The sequence below is a fragment of the Pongo pygmaeus genome, chromosome 1 (genome assembly GCF_028885625.2).
Source record: "Pongo pygmaeus isolate AG05252 chromosome 1, NHGRI_mPonPyg2-v2.0_pri, whole genome shotgun sequence".
Classification (NCBI taxonomy): Eukaryota; Metazoa; Chordata; class Mammalia; order Primates; family Hominidae; genus Pongo; species Pongo pygmaeus.
The window spans coordinates 187,822,625-187,843,941 of record NC_072373.2 but is presented as its reverse complement, the minus strand read 5'-3'; the positions used below and the strand labels follow the sequence as shown (position 1 = coordinate 187,843,941).

General features: G+C 41.5%; 2 protein-coding genes across 5 annotated transcripts in view; one reads left to right on the top strand and one right to left on the bottom strand.

Moving 5' to 3' along the window:
* The window catches only part of TMEM269 (transmembrane protein 269), a 38,436-nt gene extending 18,440 nt beyond the window's left edge, over positions 1–19,996 (top strand). The window contains exons 7-10 of the transcript XR_010124791.1: positions 1,433–1,507; positions 4,984–5,091; positions 12,136–12,255; positions 19,787–19,996. The gene's annotated coding sequence lies outside the window, so the exon portion shown is untranslated. The remainder of the gene's footprint in view (positions 1–1,432; positions 1,508–4,983; positions 5,092–12,135; positions 12,256–19,786) is intronic.
* On the bottom strand, positions 3,096–13,323 carry SVBP (small vasohibin binding protein). Of its 4 annotated transcripts, none has more exons than XM_054492051.1 (3): positions 13,116–13,323; positions 12,356–12,505; positions 3,096–3,543 (listed from the first exon to the last, which is right to left on the bottom strand). In XM_054492051.1, the coding sequence occupies exons 2-3, from the start codon at positions 12,467–12,469 to the stop codon at positions 3,457–3,459; spliced, it is 201 nt and encodes a 66-aa protein (XP_054348026.1). In that variant the 5' UTR covers positions 12,470–12,505; positions 13,116–13,323; the 3' UTR covers positions 3,096–3,456. The 4 variants fall into 4 exon arrangements, with proteins under 4 accessions (XP_054348026.1, XP_054348035.1, XP_063513223.1 ...); XM_054492060.2 differs by having other exon boundaries at positions 13,047–13,308; XM_063657153.1 differs by having other exon boundaries at positions 12,356–12,530; positions 13,116–13,308.
* Positions 19,997–21,317: the final 1,321 nt, after the last annotated feature.

Genomic DNA, 21,317 nt, shown 5'->3' with positions numbered 1-21,317 from the left:
CCCATTGCTGTCTTGGTTCAGGCATCCTCTTGTATCTCGATTTTTTTTTTTACCACAACCCACAGTAAGGAATAATTTTTATGTCAAATGCAGTATACACATTCATGTGTATGTAAGCCTAAAACAAAAGTTTCACCAAACAATATCCTTACCACATGTGGTAGTTTTTTTTGTTTGTTGTTTTGAGTCTCGCTCTGTCACCCAGGCTGGAGTGCAGTGGCGCGATCTCCACTCACTGCAAACTCCACCTCGTGGGTTCATGCCATTCTCCTGCCTCAGCCTCCTGTGCTGAGACCAGCTCGGTAGGGGAGACCCTAACCCAGTGGCACTAGAAGAATTAAAGACACACACACAGAAATATACAGGTGTGAAGTGGGAAATCAGGGGTCTCACAGCCTTCAGAGCTGACAGCCTCGAACAGAGATTTACCCACATATTTATTAACAGCAAGCCAGTCATTAGCATTGTTTCTATAGATATTAAATTAACTAAAAGTATCCCTTATGGGAAACGAAGGGATGGGCCGAATTAAAGGAATAGGTTGGGCTAGTTAACTGCAGCAGGAGCATGTCCTTAAGGCACAGATCGCTCATGCTATTGTTGGTGGCTTAAGAATGCCTTTAAGCGGTTTTCCACCCTGGGCAGGCCAGGTGTTCCTTGCCCTCATTCCAGTAAACCCACAACCTTCCAGTGTGGGTGTTGTGACCATCATAACATGTCACAGTGCTGCAGAGATTTTGTTTGTGGCCAGTTTTGGGGCCAGTTTATGACCAGATTTTGGGGGGCTTGTTCCCAACACTCCTGAATAGCTAGGACTACAGGCACCCACTACCACGCCTAATATTTTTTTTTGTATTTTTAGTAGAGACCGGGTTTCACCCTGTTAGCCAGAATGGTCTCGATTTCCTGACCTTGTGATCCACTGCACCCGGCCCCACATGTGGCATTTTCTAATTTGTTATTTCATTAAAAAGAAAAGCTGGTCATAATTTACTAAACTGATTTTACAACCACCTGTGCCCTACTAGAGTGTTTCTCCATGACAAGAATATACCCAAGGCTAAGAGATGTTAATACAAGCAGTTCCCAACTAAGAATCCTTCCAGACAATGATCATGTCTTTCCTGGTTATGTGAAATCTGAAAACATTTCCCATGAAACAATCTGAAAGGTGGCTGGGAAGGGAAGTAACATTTTCTGAGTGCTATGGTTTGAATATGTCCCTCCAAGTTCGTGTGTTAGAAATGATCCCCAATGCAACAGTGTTAAGAGGTGGATACTTTAAGAGATGATTAAGTTATGAGGGCTCTGCCATCATGAACGATTAATGCTGTCTGTTATTGCTGGAGTAGGCTAGTTATCTTGGGAGTGGGTTCCTAATAAAAGGCTGAAGTTTGGCCTCCTTATTCCTCCCTTGCCCTTTCACCTTCAGCCACAGGATGATGTAGCAAGATGGCCCTCAGCAGATGTGGGCCCCTCCACCTTGGACATCCCAGCTTCCAGAACTGTAAGAAACCAATCTCTGTTCTTCATAAATTACCCAATCTAGGCCAGGTATGCTGGCTCATCCCTGTAACCCCAGTACTTTGCGAGGCTGAGGCGGGTGGATCACTTGAGCTAGGAGTTTGAGACCAGCCTGGGCAACAAAGTCAGACCCTGTCTCTACAAAAAAATACAAAATTAGCAGGTGTGGTGGTGCAAGCCTGTGGTCCCAGCTACCCAGGAGGCTGAGGTGGGAGGATGGCTTGAGCCAGAAAGCAAAGGTGCAGAGGTTGCAGGGAGTCGAGATCGTGCCACTGCACTCTAGCCTGGGCAACAGAGCCAGACCCTGTCTCAAAAAACAAACCAACCAACCAACCCACAAAAACCAAACCCAATCTGAGGTTTTGTTATAACAGCACAAAGTGAACTAAGACACTGAGTATCTATTACATACATTATTTCTCAACAACACTCCTGAGAGGAAGAAAATATCATTCCATTATGTAGATAGGAAAAGTGCAGTTCAGAGAGGATAAATGGTAGTTGGGTACCCCAGGTCATTTGGCTCCAAAACTGCTCTTTTTAGCATATGACAGTATTTCTGTATGTTTACAGGGACAGCTCCCTCCAACCCCCTACTTCTCTGAAAACACAAAACTCCATTCAACCAAATTTAGCAGGATGCTACAGAACCTAATTACCATTTGTGGAAATAATCTATGTAGAGATTATCCTTAATTATAACTTGGGCTATAAAAACACATTGTCCACAATGGTAGAATGTTTAACATCCCATTAACTGCCCAGTTTACTCCTAAAATATGCCAGAGCAATGGAAAAGTATTCTCAGTGACTTCAGAGGCAGCAGGGAGAAGAGAAGACAGGGACAGCTTGAGGTGTTTCCAGCATTTCCAGCTTAGAGGAAAGCAGGTGGCAGTGGTCTGGCTCTTTGCCCCATCTGAGTGGTATTTTTTCAGCTCTCTTAAGTCCTCCTCCCCCTACTCCCAAGGAATTTCTGGAAATGAAATATCCTGGAAGAACAATCTCTTCTTTTGCTCAGCATTAAAATAACTCTACAGCTAAGCATTCAGGTATGAACTACCGTTCTTGATACAAACGTCAGCAGCAGAAACAACCTTACATTTCTACACCTAAAAATGGCAGTTGAATGGCGGAGGGCTGGTGGCTGGTTTCTGAGGGACATCTGAATACTTCCACCATAAATCCATTTCTAGGTCTGATAAGGCAGCCACCAAAACAAAAAACAAAAAGCACCTGCACTCCCCTCTTGCTGTTGATGCAAGCCTACTGCTAGCTCTCCACATCACCGGTGAGGGAATCCTAGCTTCAGGCCTCTAACCCTGACTAGTGACTCATCTGGGAGTAAAGGGGTCACATATTTCTATCTGTGTGCCTACAAACTAGAAATCAGCAGGGTCTGCAAAGTTTTAGCCCCAGGAAGAATGAAAACCGGAAGCAGTCATGTTCTTTCTCTCCTCTCTGCCAAGCTCCTGAAGAAGAGAGGGTGCCTTCTGCTCACCTCAACTTTTCTTACCTATTACATTACTTTGTACTCCATTTTCTACGGCTAGGCACTTGCTAATGAGCAAATGAACATTTTATTAGTATTTTATTTGTATTTTTGGAGAAGATAGAGTTTCATGAGAAACACTGATTTTTCTCAAACAATAGAAAAAGTGTTTTTTTGTGTGTGTTTTTTTGTTTTTTTTAAAAAACCCAAAACACAAAGCCACTGTCTTAGAAGAAAACAAGTCTCTTCAGCAAGCATGCGGCCAATTCAGATTGGAGGGACCAGTGAAGTTAGAAGTTACACACAGGAAGTGAGTTCAGATTTATCCACAAATGTCTTCTGGTCTAGTTCTGTAAGGCTCCAAATGGGCCATCTCAGCTTAAAACTGGCAACACCCTCTCAAACAAAGCTCTCAGGATCCCATCTGGTTTGAACCTGGGGCCTCATTCTCCAGGAGGCTGCATCTGTTTACAGAACTCATCAAACTGCTGCTGCTCCAGTTCTGTCATGACTCTGTTGAGGGCATAGATCTGAATAAGAGAAAGAGATACATCTGTTAGCAATGGAAGCAGCTGCACAACGCATCTTCTGACATAACAGGTGGTGCCTTCTGAAAATACCAGAATTTCACCAGTAGTGGTAATGCAGGGACAATGCTCTGGGAATAGGAAAGTTAGATATTAGTTCCATCTGGAGAATCAAGAAAGCAGCAGTGATGCTGGTGGCTTGATTTGGTCTTTAAGGGCTTAGTAGGATCCCTTAAGAAGAAAACAAGTCTCTTCAGCAAGCATGTGGCCAATTCAGATTGAGGAACCAGTGAAGTAGAAGTCACATATAGGAAGAGCAGATTTATCCACAAATAATCTGGTCTAGTTCTGTAAGGCTGCAAATTGGCCATCTCAGCTTAAAATCTATCATGGGACATGACAGGTGGTGGGGGAGGATATTATGTGTAAATAAATATAATGGAAAAGTATAGAGTCTGTTCTGGAAACTTCAAGTATGCCAATATAAAGGATATTATAGAGTAGGGGTTGGGGAGCTGGAGAAAGCAAGAAAATTATGTTGGGGTCTTAAACGTCATGCCAAAGAATCTGGATTTTATCTGGCAGATTCTGGAGAGCCAGCAAAGATAAGTGTGCAGGGGAGCAATATGAATATATATATAGTATATATAGCTTATATAAGTTATAAGTAGAGTATATATATAATATATAAGCTATATATACTATGTAGCTTATATATACTAATATATATACACTATACTTGCAAACCTGACATGACAGATCCTCTGCCTCAGCCTCCCGAAGTGTATACATATATATAATAATGGTATATATACTATATAGTATATATAGGCTATATAGTGTATATAAGCTATATATACTGTATACAGTATATATATAAGCTATATACACTATATAGCTATATATACTAATAGTGTATATATACTATATATAGTATATGGTATACTTGCAAACCTCTGACATGACAGATCTTCCCACCTTGGCCTCCCAAAGTAATATACTACTAATAGTATATATACTATATAGTATATATAGTATATATAGCCTATATATATAAGCCATATATATGTACGTACATATATAGCTTATATATATAAGCTATATATATATATATATATATATTTCAGACAGAGTCTTGCTCTGTTGTCCAGGCTGGAGTGCAGTGGCATGATCTCAGCTCACTGCAACCTCTAACCTCTGCCTCCCAAGTTCAAGCAATTCTCCTGCATCAGCCTCCCAAGTAGCTGAGATTACAGGTGCCAGCCACCAAACCCGGCTAAGTTTTGTATTTTCAGTAGAGACAAGGTTTCACCATGTTGGCCAGACTGGTCTCCAACTCCCGGCCTCATGTGATCCTCCTGCCTCGGCCTCCCAAAGTGCTGGGATTACAGGCGTGAGCCACTGTGCCCAGCCATAAGCAACGTGATTCTATCTGTGCTTTAGGAGGCATCTGTTACGACAGTCCAGAAAGGAGGTCGTGGGAATATCGTCTACAGCAGGCAGTGGTGATGGAAAGAAGATGGCAAGAGACATCCTCAGGTGAAAGGCAGGGTAACTACACCTTATTCCTCATCTTTCTTTATCCTTAATTAATCCACCCACTAAGAACAGAAACAGATCACAAAACTTCCTAATTTGTAGAAGAAAAAAATGAAAGATAGAGAGTGTGTGTGTGTAGAGGAGCCATAACTTGATTAATTGAAAAGACAAGGAAGGGGGAAAAAATGAAACTTAGAAGTGGGACAAATAGAAAATACAAAATAAGAGCAGAAACGAATGAAAAAGCAACCAAACCTACAATAGAGAGGATCACCAAGACTGCAAGATGGTTCTTTGAAAATACTAAAAAACACCTTGCAAACCTCTGACATGACAGATCAACATAAAAGGGAGTGGGCACAAATAAACATTATTAGGAACTAGAAAGAAGACTTAACTACTGACATAACAGAAATGAAAATGAAACATTATGAACTCTGTGCCAACACATTTGACAACCTAAATGAAACAAGTTCCTAGGAAAAGTAAAATGATCGAAACTGACTAGAAAGCTTGAATGATCCTGTCATCTTTAAGAAAAATGGAATTCTACACAGTGATGAAAATAGTTACTAACACTACCACAAATGATTCCTGAAACACAGAATGCGGCTGATGAAACTGGTAAATTTTATGTATATTTTACCATAATAAAAATAAATAAACTTGAATGGTTAAAAAAATGCTGAGTGAAGACGGCCAGTCACGGTAATATATATAAAAGTTCAGAAACATGCAAAACAATATATTGTTACACTACAAAATATTTAGAGGTACACAGACAGTAAATTAACGTAGAACAGCAAGAATGATTAGCATAAAATACAGCAAAGAGGGTACTGCTGGTGGGAAGGGTGAGGTACATGACCAGGAAAGGGGTACACAAAGCTTCCCAGTTACTGGTCACGTTCTATAGTTGGGTGTTTTATTCTTAAGCCACATACACACATTATATAAATATACTTTTAACACAACACACACACACACACACATTTTTTTTGTGAGCAGTCTTGCTCTGACACCAGGCTGGAGTGCAGTGACCTGATCTCAGCTCATTGCAACCTCCGCCTCCTGGTTCAAGCGATTCCCTTGCCTCAGCCTCCTGAGTAGCTGGGACTACAGGTGTGCGCCACCACGCCTGGCTAATTTTTTGTATTTTAGTAGAGACGGGATTTCACCATGTTGGCCAGGATGGTCTCGATCTCCTGACCTCGTGATCTGCCCACCTCGGCCTCCCAAAGTGCTGGGATTACAGGTGTGAGCCACTGTGCCCGGGCCCACATATATACATATATATTTGAAAACCTCTGCTTGCTTCATTCAGTAAGTATTTACTGAGCATTTTTAATCTGCACATTACTGTGCTAGGGACTGAGACGCAAATTAAATAGCTTCTCAGAGACCTCCAGATCAAGGAGGCAAGATGGTAGGAGAAAGAAGAGACTCACAATGGGTCAGGGTGTCCAGGCCAAAGAATGACTCTCGGTCAAGAAGGAAATGGACCCTAACAGTGTCAAACGGTGCTTCCACTGCCAATGTGCCTTCCGTTCCTATTCACCTCCCACATCTCTCCTTCGCATCTCACTTTCTGGAATCTGGCGTCTGCAGAATTGAATAGAAACTGTCTCTTCTCCCCACAAAGGGTCTTGCTGCATTACATTCCAGGCAATAAAGATTAAAAACAAAAAAAAAAAACAGGATGGGTGCGGCGGCTCACACGTGTAATCCCAGCACTTTGGGAGGCCGAGGTGTGCGGATCACTTGAGGTCAGGAGTTTGAGACCAGCCTGACCAACATGGTGAAAATCCATCTCTACTAAAAACATAAAATTAGCCAGGCATGGTGGTGGATGCCTGTAATCCCAGCTACTCGGGAGGCTGATACAGGAGAATTGCTTGAACCTGGGAGGCGGAGGTTGCACTGAGTCGAGATCGTGCCACTGCACTCCAGCCTGGGTGACAGAGCGAGACTCCGTCTCAAAACAAAACAACACCACCAACCAACCAAACAGAAAAAAACAGCAAGGCAGCTGTAGGGGGCAAGGCAAAAAACAACAGACAAAGGTCAGAAGATGTTTAGACCACAGGCCTGCCCCTCTTTAACTACAGGACTCTACTCACATCACTTTAAAGTGAGGATAATACTGCCTACCTCACAAGGCCATATATTTTACATATCGGATTAACCAAGGCTAAATGGGAGTCACAACAACTCCTGCTTTGGAGCCCTGGTGTGAGGACTACATGTGGCTATGCATGTGTAGGCTTGGCTCGGTCCTGGCACGTCTCAAGAGCTGCACGGGGCCAGCTGCTGCCAGAGTGCAGCAACGTTGCATTTCAGCAGGTCAACAGGAACTCAGCAGTTGTTCAATTTAGGGTCCACACAATAAGAGCAGGCTGCCTGCTTGGAAACACAAGATTATTCCTGATCGTAATCACTGCTATTTATCAAATGCTTCCTCTGCCAAGTACTGCGCTACAGGCTTTACACGTGGTATTTCTATTCCTTTTAATGGTCTTCTGAGGTAGATGTTATCCTCATTTTACCAAGGAGGAACTGATGAACTGGGGGTTTAGAGAGGTTAAGTATCTTGTCCAACGTCACATGGAAGAACTGGGATTTATGGAGGAGCTGAGATTTGAAGTCAGACAAATAAATTTAACCTGTAGAACTTTACAGAAGGGTGTCAATAAGGGCATGAACAATGTCCTCAACATCTATCCTTACAATATGCACAGAGGACAGTTTCATAGGGCTGTTTTTTTAAAAAACGGATTTTAACATAATTACCATGTGTACATAGACAACTAAGAATAGGGAAAAACCCCAAATTAATGTTTTAACAAGTTACAAGCTGTTACTAAAGACAATATCCTTGGATTAAAAAAAAAAAAGAGTACAATAGAGGAAGTCTCTCATTCAACCTAGCAGTTTAACCAATCTCTTTTAATAAATCCAGCACATTACAGTGGTATAAATTTATCTTTCTTAACACTCCACATAAAAACATGTGTGTCCTCTCCTACATTTAATCATTAGTAGTCTCTAAAATGGTAAAATAAATGGAATTTACACTAGCAAATGAAAGCGCAAATTTGTACAGCTAGGCTCGGCAGCAAAAGTGAAGAATAAGAATGAAAGGTGAAAAGCTGGCGGATGCCATGCGGAGCGAGGACTTCCATGAAGGTCCGTGCCTGCGGCCAAACACAGTCAACATGCCACCATTTTCTTGTTGCTCTTAAATGAGCAAAACCAAATTTCTTTTTTATTTAATGAAATATTAAATCTTTATTTCCCCCTAACATAATTTGTGATCAAGTAGGACAGAGGTTAAGTCCCAGCATCACTGGGGACAGTAGCAACATACAGACTTCAGAAACAGCCTTGAATCATCAGTAACATCCTCCCCTGGTAACGTCAGAAGGAATGCATCTAATGACAAATTTGCAATGTTGTCACATTGTTCCAATTTATTTGATTAGTTTATCTGGAAAAACTTTATACATTATTTAAGACAACAGTAAATTATTTTCTTGCTCTGAAAAAATAATGTTTTTTCACATTTTAAAACCTTTTAGTATGCTTTTGCAAAAGTAGTTGCAAGAATGTGACAGCTGGGTTTGCAGAATGTCCATGTACAAGTTTGTATTTATAAGAAACTGGTAATCTGCCTATAATTTGCCTCTACAAATAGAGCTCTTTACAATAATATTTTTTAAAAAACAGGCTGAAACTTTTCCCCTATTCATTCTACTTGTAGCAAAGAGGTACTTACTTTTCAAGTATTACACGGTAAAAGGCAAAAGTTTTTTTGCCGATTTTAAGCTGTTAAGCTTTAAGACCAAACTATTTATGTGAAAAAAAATCATGCCTAGTCAGTCCTAGTCAATCATTTTATAGCCAAATGCTCTTGTCTTTTAAATAATGCAGAAAAATACTAATTTGCTAAGAAAGAGCACACTGGAAAAAGCCATTTTAAAGTACTGAAGAATGAGGAGTATTTTTTTTCTACTGACGAAAATTATTAGGAAAGCTATCCTGTCTGTTGTCTTTAGCTAGTTTAAATAAATCTTTTCAAAATGATGGTCAAGAAATCTTTAGAAAACTGGAAGAAGGGATGCTCTTTTACAGCATGAAAGGAATTCCATTAATTATAGAAATTCTCATTAAATTTTGACTTTGGTTCTTCAGAAAAAATACGCATTTAACTTCTGCAGTCTGTTGTGTTTGAACACCATCTACCTGAGACAGGGGCCCAAGCGCCCCTTCATCACGAAAGGCCAAAATTGGATTCAAAGGAATTTCTGGGCTCTTACTGTTAGTGACATCTAATCTGGATGGTTTCGATCCAATGGGTAAATTTTTAATTTCTTCAAAATTTTCATTCTGAACAGAGATACTGCATTTTCATTTGGTTTTCCAAATTGGGGGTGCTCTCCACAGTCACTTTTGATTGGTGTGAGGTAACTACATATGGGCTGGCAACTGGTTCTCCATTTCCCAGAGCATTTGTTGTACACGGAAGTGTAGATAGCTCTGTTCCTCCAGTGAGAGCTCCCTTGGCTATATCACTATTTCTCTGATCAATGGTTTTCTTATCTGTAGCTTCTGTTCTCCTGCTTCAGGGCTGTTTCTTATAGCAACCCTCATATTGTTCACCAAAGCACAATGCAGTCACATCATCTGGGGACCCGGATCCAGGTGGGAATGGGAAGGTAAAGGACCACAGCTCTCAGGGGGTCTGCCTTAACCCAAAGGTAGATTTCAGTTTACAGATTAACTTCAAATGCACTAGTAAGTTTACTTATTATGTTTACTGCCTCCCCTTGCTGGAATGCAAGATCCATGAAGACAGGGATTCTTTTCTGCTTTGTCATCATGTGACTCAAATTCCTAGAACAGTGCCTGGCACATACTAGCAGTCAATTTTTTTTTTTTTTTTTTTTTGAGACAGAGTCTAGCTCTGTCGCCCAGGCTAGAGTGCAGTGGCACAATCTCGGCAACCTCCGTCTCCTGGGTTCAAGCAATTCTCCTGCCTCAGCCTCCCGAGTAGCTGGGACTACAGGCACGCGCCACCACGCCCAGCTAATTTTTGTATTTTTAGTAGAGACAGGGTTTCACCATGTTGGCCAGGATGATCTCAATCTCTTGATCTCATGATCCGCCTGCCTTGGACTCCCAAAGTGCTGGGATTACAGGCGTGAGCCACTGCGCCTAGCCAATATTTAATGAATGAATCAGATTAACAAAAATTAAAAGTTGATAATATCGGCCAGGTGCAGTGGCTCACGCTTATAAGCCCAGCACTTTGGGAGGCGAAGGCGGTGGTGCATGCCTATAATCCCAGCTACTCAGGAGGCGGAGGCAGGAGAATTGCTTGCACCCGGGAGGCAGAGGTTGCAGTGAGCCGAGATCGTGCCACTGCACTCCAGCCTGGGTGACAGAGCAAGACTCCGTCTCAAAAAAAAAGAGACTCACCATCAGAGAAATGCAAATCAAAACCACAATGAGATACCATCTCACACCAGTTAGAATGGCAATCATTAAAAAGTCAGGAAACAACAGGTGCTGGAGAGGATGTGGAGAAATAGGAACACTTTTACACTGTTGGTGGGACTGTAAACTAGTTCAACCATTATGGAAGACAATGTGGTGATTCCTCAAGGATCCAGAAATAGCAATACCATTTGACCCAGCCATCCCATTACTGGGTATATACCCAAAGGATTATAAATCATGCTGCTATAAAGACACATGCACACGTATGTTTATTGCGGCACTATTCACAATAGCAAAGACTTGGAACCAACCCAAATGTCCATCAATGATAGACTGGATTAAGAAAATGTGGCACATATACACCATGGAATACTATGCAGCCATAAAAAAGGGTGAGTTCATGTCCTTTGTGGGGACACGGATGAAGCTGGAAACCATCATTCTCAGCAAACTATCGTAAAAACAAAAAACCAAACACCGCATGTTCTCACTCATAGGTGGGAACTGAACAATGAGAACACTTGGACACAGGAAGGGGAACATCACACACCGGGGCCTGTTGTGGGGTGGGGGGAGGCGGGAGGGAAAGCATTAGGAGATATACTTAATGTAAATGACGAGTTAATGGGTGCAGCACACCAACATGGCACATGTATACGTATGTAACAAACCTGCATGTTGTGCACATGTACCCTAGAACTTAAAGTATAATAATAAAAAATAAAAAGAGACTTCATCTCAAAAAAAAAAAAAAAGCAATGTGGCAATGTCTAGTAAAATTGAGAATGTACCCAGTAATTTTTCTAGTTAAATACCCTATAGAAATTCTAAGGCAGGTGCCAAAGGAGACACCTAAAAGCTTTTCACTACAGCAATGTCTGTAATAGCAAAAAATACTATAAATAATTTAAATGTGCATCCCTGTAAGAATGAATAAATATACTAAGTAAAATGGATGCATAAAATAGACTATTATAAAAATTAATGAGAATAAACTAGATTCTTATATTGGCATGAATAGTTCTAAAAAACATAATGTAAGCAAAAAATGCAAAATAAAATGCAGGAATTTTATTAATGTAAAAATTTAAAATACTATTGTATATTGTTCAAGGATATCTATTAATATATTTGAATGTAAAAGTATTAAAAAAAAGTAGTTGTCCATGAGGAGGTAAAAGGATGTAAGACAGGAAATGAACAAAGCAGACAGATAAACAAAACAAAGAGGGAAAAAGAGACCAACAAGATTTTCCCTGACATTAAATACTAAAATAAAATAATCATGTCTGTATGTGGCTCAATATTGGCAGGGTAAAGTTTAAAGCTTTTTATTCTTAAGTTGATTGTAATCGTTGAGAGAACAAAGGAACACACTGGTGAGTTTAAAGCTTGGGCCTCTACCTGGCATGAGCAGCTACTTTCCGCACCAAATCCAGAACATCTGTACTGGGGGTGTCTGACACTTGCGTGCTCTCTCTCATTCTGACCCCTTCTTTCCCCTCACGTATCATTTTTTTTCCTTTCTTCCTTCCCTTGGGTCTCTTACCACAAAAGCTGCGCACCAGACTGGGGTTCTGACACTAACTTGGCATGTGATTCTGGGCTGCCACCTCACCATTCTGAACCTCAGTGTTCTCCCCTCTAAACCTGGGAGAACACCCATCCTGCCTGGAGGTAAGTACGGCTCGCTGTCAGTTCTCCTTTCTGCTGTTTCTCTATTCCAGCATCATCTCCAGCAGACTACAGGCATACAGAGCCTCCGCCTTAATCTCACCTCTGCTCTTTGTCTCTGCTTCAGCTCCTGCTGGGCTGATTTCTGTTTGGCCTTCTCAACTCTGCTGACAGATTCTTTAACTTTGGTTTTTTCTTTACGTGCAGGTGGATCCATGGCTTGACTTCTGTATATTTCTTAGGAGGCTCTGATCTGGGTGGTACAGAAAGAGGCAGATCTTAAAAACAAAACAAAACAAAAAATACCCTGCCGGTTACTCCTCTAACCCTTTAGCTCCGCCCCATCCTTTGCCAGGTGAGGCAGAGTGGTGTGGTGGCAAGGGCGCTGGATGTGGGGGAGTAGGAACCGAGTACCAACGCCACAACTTCGCTGGGTGTCCCTGGGCAAGTCTCCTCCCCACTCTGAGCCTTGGTTTTCTGTCTGCAAAATGGGCTAACAGTGTCATCCTAGCCTCCCTCCAGGAGCTGCTGTGTGCGGGTGAAATGCGAAGACCCCTGTGAAAGCGTTGCCCACTCTGCGGCGTGCGGCACCCAGCGCGGAACCGTCCTAATGGGACGCTGAGACCCACAGGGCGCCCAGGGTTTTCCCACCGCGGCCGGCGTAACTCTGCCGCAGCAGCAGCTCCTGGGGCCAGGGGGCCGGGCCCCATCGCCAGCCGGGCCCGCCCCCCGCCGCCCGGCCCCCGACCCCGCCCCGGCCCGCCCGGCCCCAGGGGACGGCCCCCGCCTCCTGCCGTCTTCCCTCTCCTGGAGGAAAATGGCGGCCGCTGGAGCCGCCGACCGAGGGGCTTGGGAGTCTGTACCTTTCCCGACCGGGCCGCTGGAAGTTGGAGCCTCCGTCGAGTCGCAGACAACGCCTCCGGGAGGGTAATCCTCGCCTTCTCCCGACCACTCGACCCAGCGATGCCCGCCCGCCGCCCCTCGTCCTGGGCGGGGCCGCGCGCCGGTGGGAGGGGCGGAGGGCCGAGCGCCAGGAGGCTTCCGCCCGCGGGAGCGGCCGCGCGTGCGCAGAGAGGATGTCTGGAAAACCGCGTAGAGGGCGGGGCGGGGCAAGCCGGTGCCGGGGCGGGGCAGGGGCGGGGCCACGCCGTGGTGGGTGGTGTTTACGGCTAACAAAGGCTGTTTCCCGTTATATTTTCTGCAACAGCTACTAGGTTTTAGAGGGTGAGATCTGAATCCTGGAATTGGAATTGCTCAGAATTCGAATTCCGAGGCTCAATTTCTTAATTCGAAAAGTGGGGATTGATGATTGCCACCTTCTTCATTCGTGAGTTTATTGAGAGGATCAAGTGAGATCCCTTTTGCCACAGTGCTTTGAAAAAGGAAATCTTGACAGAAGTACCAGTAGCCAGTATAAATACAGAGAACATTCACGTTCAACTGATTACCGAGGAGATGTAAATTAAAACAGCTGGCTGTAATTTTCCGTGTATTACATTAGCAAGGATTGACAAAAATGATAATAGCTACCTTACATTTGGGCTTACTATATTCCAGGCACTGTTCTTACAGCTTCACATTTATTAACTAATTCCTCATAATAAGTGTATATAATGTATACGTATATATTATTATCCCTATTTACACATAAGGGAACAGAAGCACTGAAAAGTTAAGTGAGTTGTCCCGGGTCACACAGCTCCTAAGTGCTGGAGCAAGTATTTCAGCCAGGATTCATAGGACAATGGCCTTATCCAAAGTGAAACCCTGTTTGGGTCCACTATTTGTTCTTCTATCAAACTGGCAAGAATTGAAACAACTGACAGATGTTAAGCAAGCAATGAACTCAGCCCAGATGGACACACGCTTCCAGTCAAACTGTAAATAGTTAACAGCCTTTCTGGAGGTCAGTTTAGTACTAGGTATCAAAAGCCTTAAAAGTGAGCACAACCCCCCAAAAAGACAAATACTGCATGTTTCCATTCATATGAAGTATCTAAAGCAATCAAAGTCTAAGAAACAGAAAGTAGAATGGTGACTGCCAGTGGCTAGAAGAGAGGGAAAAGAGGAATTGTTTAAAGGGTATAGAATTTTAGGTTTGTAAGGTGAAAAAGTTCTAGAGATCTGCTGCACAATGTTTATTTTTTATTTATTTAATTAAAAAAAAATAGATGGGATCTTGCTCTGTCACCCAGGCTGGAGTGCAGTGGTGCGATCATAACTCACTGCAACCTGGGCTCAAGCAATCCTCCCACCTCAGCCTCTGAAGTATCTGGGACTACAGGCACACACCATCATGCCTGGCTAATTTTTAAAAATTTTTTTGTAGAGATGGAGTCTCACTATGTTTCCCAGGGTGATCTGGAAATCCTGGGCTCAAGTGATCTCCTGCCTCAGCCTCCCAGAGTGCTAGGATTACAGATGTGAGCAATTGCGCCCAGCTTTTCCAAAATTTCTACAGTTAAACATTTATACTTTAGCCATAAGAGGAAAGTACAATAAATGTCTTTTTTAAAACCCTATACAAATGCTGATTTGATTATTATTAGTAAAAGTAACCAAGTTAGAGTCTGTTTCAGAAATCTTGATGTAGTACTGGTATTTTACATTTGTGTCACATGATATGGTTTATAATGTTCATATAAGCTATGAACTAGATTACAGCTGGAGACAGGGCAGGACCTTTAGAAGCCAGCTAAAAACAGACCAGCTATAGGGAATGGAGGAGTGGAAAAGCCACATGGAACACTGGAAAAGTAGTGGTGCCACTGAGCCACTGCTGAAAGTGGAGAAGGTGTGATGAGTTGGTTTGGGAAAGGGTGAGGAAGAGGATAAGTTAGGAGTGTGTGTATGTGTATGTGTGTGTGTGTGCAAGAGAGGGACTGAGAGAGAAAGAGCTAGATTACGCTTCAAGTGGCAATAGGCAAGAAGAATTGTCCAGTGAGCAATTACAAGATTCCAGAAAAGCACAGAACTGGAGATACCAGTTTGGAATTCTTCATTCTTTATCGGGAAGGTGAAGGTTGGAGCCAGGAGGGAGCGAACGTTGAGGCTGAACACTATCAAAGTCCCCTCTCTGTTCTTTCCATGAGTTTATGCTTTGTCTGTCTCTTTGGTGTCTACCAGTGGACTCTTGGCCAGGCTGCAGAATTTCCTGGTTTGTTGAATGACTAGCAAGAGTTTATAGTAATATAACTAGAATATTTTTACAGTTGAGGTATATACTACACTAAGATTACATTCACTTTACTGAATAACATTTTTTCTAGAGTCAAAAAATTATCTATTTTTATTTGCTTAATGATCTATGCATCCCTTGTTTATTTTTTATTTTTAGAGATGGGCTCAAGTGATCCTCCCACTTCAGCCCCTCAGTGGCTGGTACTACAGATGTGAGGCACCATACCCAGCTATCTATGCATCTATTGTTAACTCCTTCACAAACTCTCCATTGGAGCTATAAAATATCTCTTGATCTGGTCACATGAACCAGGTCATTTACCAGTGTCTTTTTTTTTTTCTTGGCAACATCCCTCCTTAGACTCATCCTCTCTTTGCTCCAAACTCCTCTGCTTAGCCTTGCTTCACAGCCTTGTCCTACGATTAGGGACCTAACCACATTCTGGGGATTCTCTTCTTGTTTCTCCTGTGCCGAATCCCCTGCTCTCTGGATCTTATGTTTTTCCATTCTTGGTTTATTCTCTCATTTTGGAGGAGTATGTTCTCCACTAAGTCCCCAGAAGGGGTTCATGGAAGGTAAATTTTTGAGTCCTTGCTTGTCTAAAAATGGCTTTATTTTCTTTCATCCTTGAGTGACAGATTTCCACGTTGGAAATTATTTTCCCTCAGAAGTTTAACGGCATTGATTCATTGTCATCTAGCTTCTCATGTGACTACTCTTGAGGAGACTGATTTATTCTGACTTGTGTTACTTCCCATATATTTTGTTTGTTAATTTGTTTAGGATATTTTTCTCCTTTATCCTTGATGTGCTGGACGTTCATAATAAACTGTCTTGTAAGTATTTTTCATTCATTATGCTAAGCACTTGGTGGCCCCTTTCAATCGGGAAACATAGTCTTCAATTCTGGGAAACATTCTCTGTGATCAGTTTCTCCTTTTTTTTTTTTTTTAAATTTATTATTATTATACTTTAAGTTTTAGGGTACATGTGCACAATGTGCAGGTTAGTTACATATGTATACATGTGCCATGCTGGTGTGCTGCACCCATTAACTCGCCATTTAGCATTGGGTATATCTCCTAATGCTATCCCTCCCCCCTCCCCCGACCTCACATCCTTTTTTTTTTTTTTTTTTTTTAACAGATAGAGACAGGGTCTCCCTATGTTGGCCAGGCTGGTCTTGAACTCCTGGCTTCAAGTGATCCTCCTGCCTCAGCCTCCCAAAGTACTCGGATTACAGGCATGAGCTGCCGCACCCAGCCAGTTTCCCTGTTTTTAAATTTTTCTTCATGTTCCATTTCCTGGTTCTGTTTATTCTACTTTACAAGAGATTTTCCTGAGCTGTATCCCCTGGTTCTTCTATTGAATTTTTTCATTTCTGCTACAAAAATGTTAATTTCCAAGAGTTTTTGTTTGATCCCCAACTTTCCTTTTTGGTAGCCTCTTGCTCTTATGTTATGGATTCAGGATCTTCTCTTATTTCATATTTCTGAGGATTCCAATTGTAATTTTCTGCTGTTTTCTTCTGCTTCCTAGATCATCTCTATTGTTTATTTTGGTCTCTGGCTTTCAAGTTGGAGCTTATCCTCAGACAATAACAGCTACCATTGAGTATCAGCCCCTATTTTAAATATTTTGCATGTTTTAGCTAATTTAATCCTTACAACAACCCCGGGAGGTAGAGCCACGCCCTGGTCCCTCCCATCCCAAGCCTGGAAGGTTCTCAGTTGAGAATCAGCTTTCTTTTTGCTGATGTCAAGGGTTGATGTCAGGAACCCTGTATCTGATGTTTCCCCCAATCCTGCCTCCCTCTGCAGGCACCTGGGTTAGAGTTCAGTTTTTCCTAGATCTATTACTAGTGAGCCCTCTGCTTTCCTTCATTAAAAAAATGTATTGACATCTCATTGCACAGTTACTTACTGCCCTGTTCTTTTTGTCCTTATAGGCTTTTCCTTTTGCACTCCAAGATTGTCATTTTAGATCATTTTAGGAGGTAACAGAGATAAGCATTTGTGTTCAATGAGACATGTTTATTTAACTGGAAATCCAGAGCTCTCTCTTTTTAAGTCAGGAAGCATATAGACCAAAAAAATTACAGTGATTATTACTAGATTCTGAGATTACGATTATGAGTGATATCTTTATCTATGTCTGTATCTATTTTTCTCACTCATAGAGTTAGAAGTCTAAAAAGAACATTTCAGATAAGAAACTCATTTTATGATGTGATTTAGATTATCTGATAAAATACTTCTGGAGAAAGCAGTAAAAATATTAATTATGACAAGTTATAAATTGGTACAATTACTTTGGAAAACAATTTAGTATCATCTATAACCTGGCAATACCACTTCTAGGTATATAGTCTGAAAAACGCTTTACATTTAAAAATTATTGAGGACCTCAGAGAGCTTCAGTTTATACGAGTTATATTTTTTGAAATTTTCCATATTAAAAATTAAAACTGACTGAGTGTGGTGGCTCATGCCTGTAATCCAGCATTTTGGGAGGCCAAGGTGCGAGGATCACTTTAGGCCAGGAGTTTGAGACCAGCCTGGGCAACATAGTAAGACCCCATCTCTACAAAAAAATTTTAAAAAATAGCTGAGCTTGGTGGCATGCGCCTGTAGTCCTAGCTGCTAGGGAGGCTGAGGCAAGAGGATCACTTGAGCCTAGGAGTTCAAGGCTGCAGTGAGCTATGATTGTGCCTTTGCACTCCAGCCTGGGCAACAGAGCTAGACCCTAGCTCTAAAAAAAAAAAAATGAAAACAGAAAAATTAAATATAATTATTACTTCTTTTAAAAATAAAAATAATAAATTACATAACAAAACATATTTATGAAAAGCAACTTTTTTGAAACAAAAATATTACTGAGAAGAGTGGCACTGCTTTATATTTATATAAATCCTTTTTAAAAAATTAATTAATTTTTTTTTTTTTTTAAGATGGAATCTCACTCTCTCGCCCAGGCTGGAGTGTGGTGATGTGATCTCGGCTCACTGCAACCTCCACCTCCCAGGTTCAAGCAATTCTGTGCCTCAGCCTCCTGAGTAGCTGGGATTATAAGCATGTGCCACCACGCCTGGGTAATTTTTGTATTTTTAGTAGAGACAGGATTTCACAATGTTGGCCAGGATGGTTTTGAACTCCTGAACTCAGGTGACCCGCCTGGCTCAGCTTCCCAAAGTGCTGGGATTACAGGCGTGAGCCACCATGCCCAGCCCTAATTAATTTTTAATTGACACATATGGTACATATTTATGGGGTACAGAGTAATATTTTGATACATACAATGTGTAGTGATCAGATCAGGGTAATTGGCATATTCATCTCAAACATTTATTATTTCTGTGTTTTGGGGACATTCAATATCTTTTCTTCTTTATTTGAAACTACATAATATATTATTGTTAACTATGGTCATCCTACAGTGCTATAAAACAGTAGAAGTTGTTCCTCCTACCTAGCTGTAATTTTGTGTTATTGAACAAATCTCTCCCTATCCTCCCCTTTCCTCTCCAGCCTCTAGTAACCTCTGTTCTGCTTTTCACTTCTATGAGATTAACTTTTTCTTTTTTTTTAACATCTAACTATGAGTGAGAACATGTGGTGTTTAACTTTCTGTGCCTGGCTTATTTCACATAACGTAATGTTTTCTAGTTCCATCCATGTCACTTTGAATGATGGGATTTTATTCTTTTTAATGGCTATAAATATTTTAGATGTCTGGCTTAATAGAAGACAGCTGTATTCTCAAGCCAGCTGTATCTTTCAGTCTGCTGCAGTGTGTTTTGTGGTTGAAGTGTATGCAATTGGAAAAGGAGCATTTCAATAGCTTTTTCAGATAATCGTGGATATTCTTTGATAAGACACCAAAACTCAGCAAGTGGTAGTTTTTTAAAGCTTAGTTGTGACATGAAATCTGAAACCATAGCAATGACCTTTTTATACTCTATTACAGCAACACTCACAGTTTTTTCTTGCATTTTGAATGAATGTTTTACCCATGCAGGGTTTTGTCAACACACCCATTGGTCATTTGGAAATTGCTGAGTCACTGAGTTATACAGATCTTCTAAATGTTGACACATTTCATTATACAACATCAAAAAATCACATTTATTAATACCAATACCAATCTCATCAGAAAAGTCTTTTGCTATTGTGAGGGTATCAAGCAGCAGATAAAAATCTTCCAAAATTCTAATCTTTGCTCAAAAGATTGAATGTTCTCATTGACAACAAACACTGTCAGTTGCTTTTCCTGAAGTGACAGGTGCACTTTATTCATTTTAGAGAAAATGCCTGCCAAATACCCAAGTCTGAATAATTATACTTTGTCTTTCAGCTGTACTTTCAGGTAAGAATGGTGCTCCATGAGTCAAGCGATTACTTCAGCTCACAACTCAATCACTTAAGGTTTTTTCCTCGAGAAATTCATCATACTTTGATATGCAGCATAACTGTTTATGCATCCTTCCCATTTTGTCACACAAACTATTAAAAAGATGTGTATCTAAGAGTTGAAATTTAATAAAATTTGTAACTTCTACTACAATTTGGTGCCACTTCCTGATTTGTGCTAGCTGTTTTACCCACTATTGCTTTTGCAGTGTCCTTGAAAATGTCAATACCGTGAAAAAGGCAAATAACATCTTTATTATGATGAATGTAGTTTTAACCTGGATGATAGGGCCTCAGGGACTTCAAGTGTTCGTGGACCACACATTAAGAACTGGTGCTCTAGAGAAATTCTTGCACATGTGAGCAGGAAATATCTATCAAGAATGTTCAGGGCACGAGGCCGGGCGCGGTGGCTCACGCCTGTAATCCCAGCACTTTGGGAGGCTGAGGCGGGCGGATCACAAGGTCAGGAGATCAAGACCATCCTGGCTAACACGGTGAAACCCCGTCTCTACTAAAAATACAAAAATAATTAGCTGGGCGTGGTGGCGGGCGCCTGTAGTCCCAGCTACTCCAGAGGCTGAGGCAGGAGAATGGCATGAACCCAGGAGGCGGAGCTTGCAGTGAGCCGAGATGGTACCACTGCACTCCAGCCTGGGCGACAGAGCAAGACTCTGTCTCAAAAAAAAAAAAAAAAATGTTCAGGACAGTATTATTTATAAAAGCAAAAGCCCAGAAACAACCCACATTTCTATCATTAAGGGACGAGAGAAACTGTTGGTAGATTTATATAATGGTCTACTATATAGCAGTGAATGAATATCCTAGCGCTCTGTGAAACAACCTGGATTAATTTCAGTGTTCAGAGTGTGAGGTGTGAGACAAGTCCTTCAGTTCAAGAGTGTATTTAGGAAGTAATCCCAGGAAGCAGAAATGGGAATGAGCAAAAAAGGAAGAAAAGTCAATAAAAGCTGCAGTATGGAGCTACTTACCACTGTGAACCCATTGGGAACACTCGGAGGAATCCTGTCGAATACAGCTCAGAGCTGAAGGTGCAAGGCTGGAGCATTTTGTCTTGACTCCCCTCACTGTTGTTTATGTCTCCAAGGTGTTAGCTTTGGTGAACTCCTGGGCTGCACAGCCTTCCAAGGCTTTGTAGAAAGCCCCAAGACAGGCAAGCAAAAAAATGCCATGGCCTATGAGGTGACATGCTAGCAGCTTGCCTGCAAGTCTCAGCTACACCAAAATTGGGTGGGCTGAGGGGACATGGTGTGGGCCACCACAGATGTCTGCTAGACTCAGAAGCTAATGTTGAATAAAAAAAGGGAATAATTGGGAATTATGTACAATGGGCTCCATCTTTATAAAGTTCAAAGGACATAAAAATGTATAATGTATTGTTAATGATATAATTATGGAGATTATGAATATACAGCTAAGGATATTATGAAAGCAAGACAGGCGGGAAGCGTTTA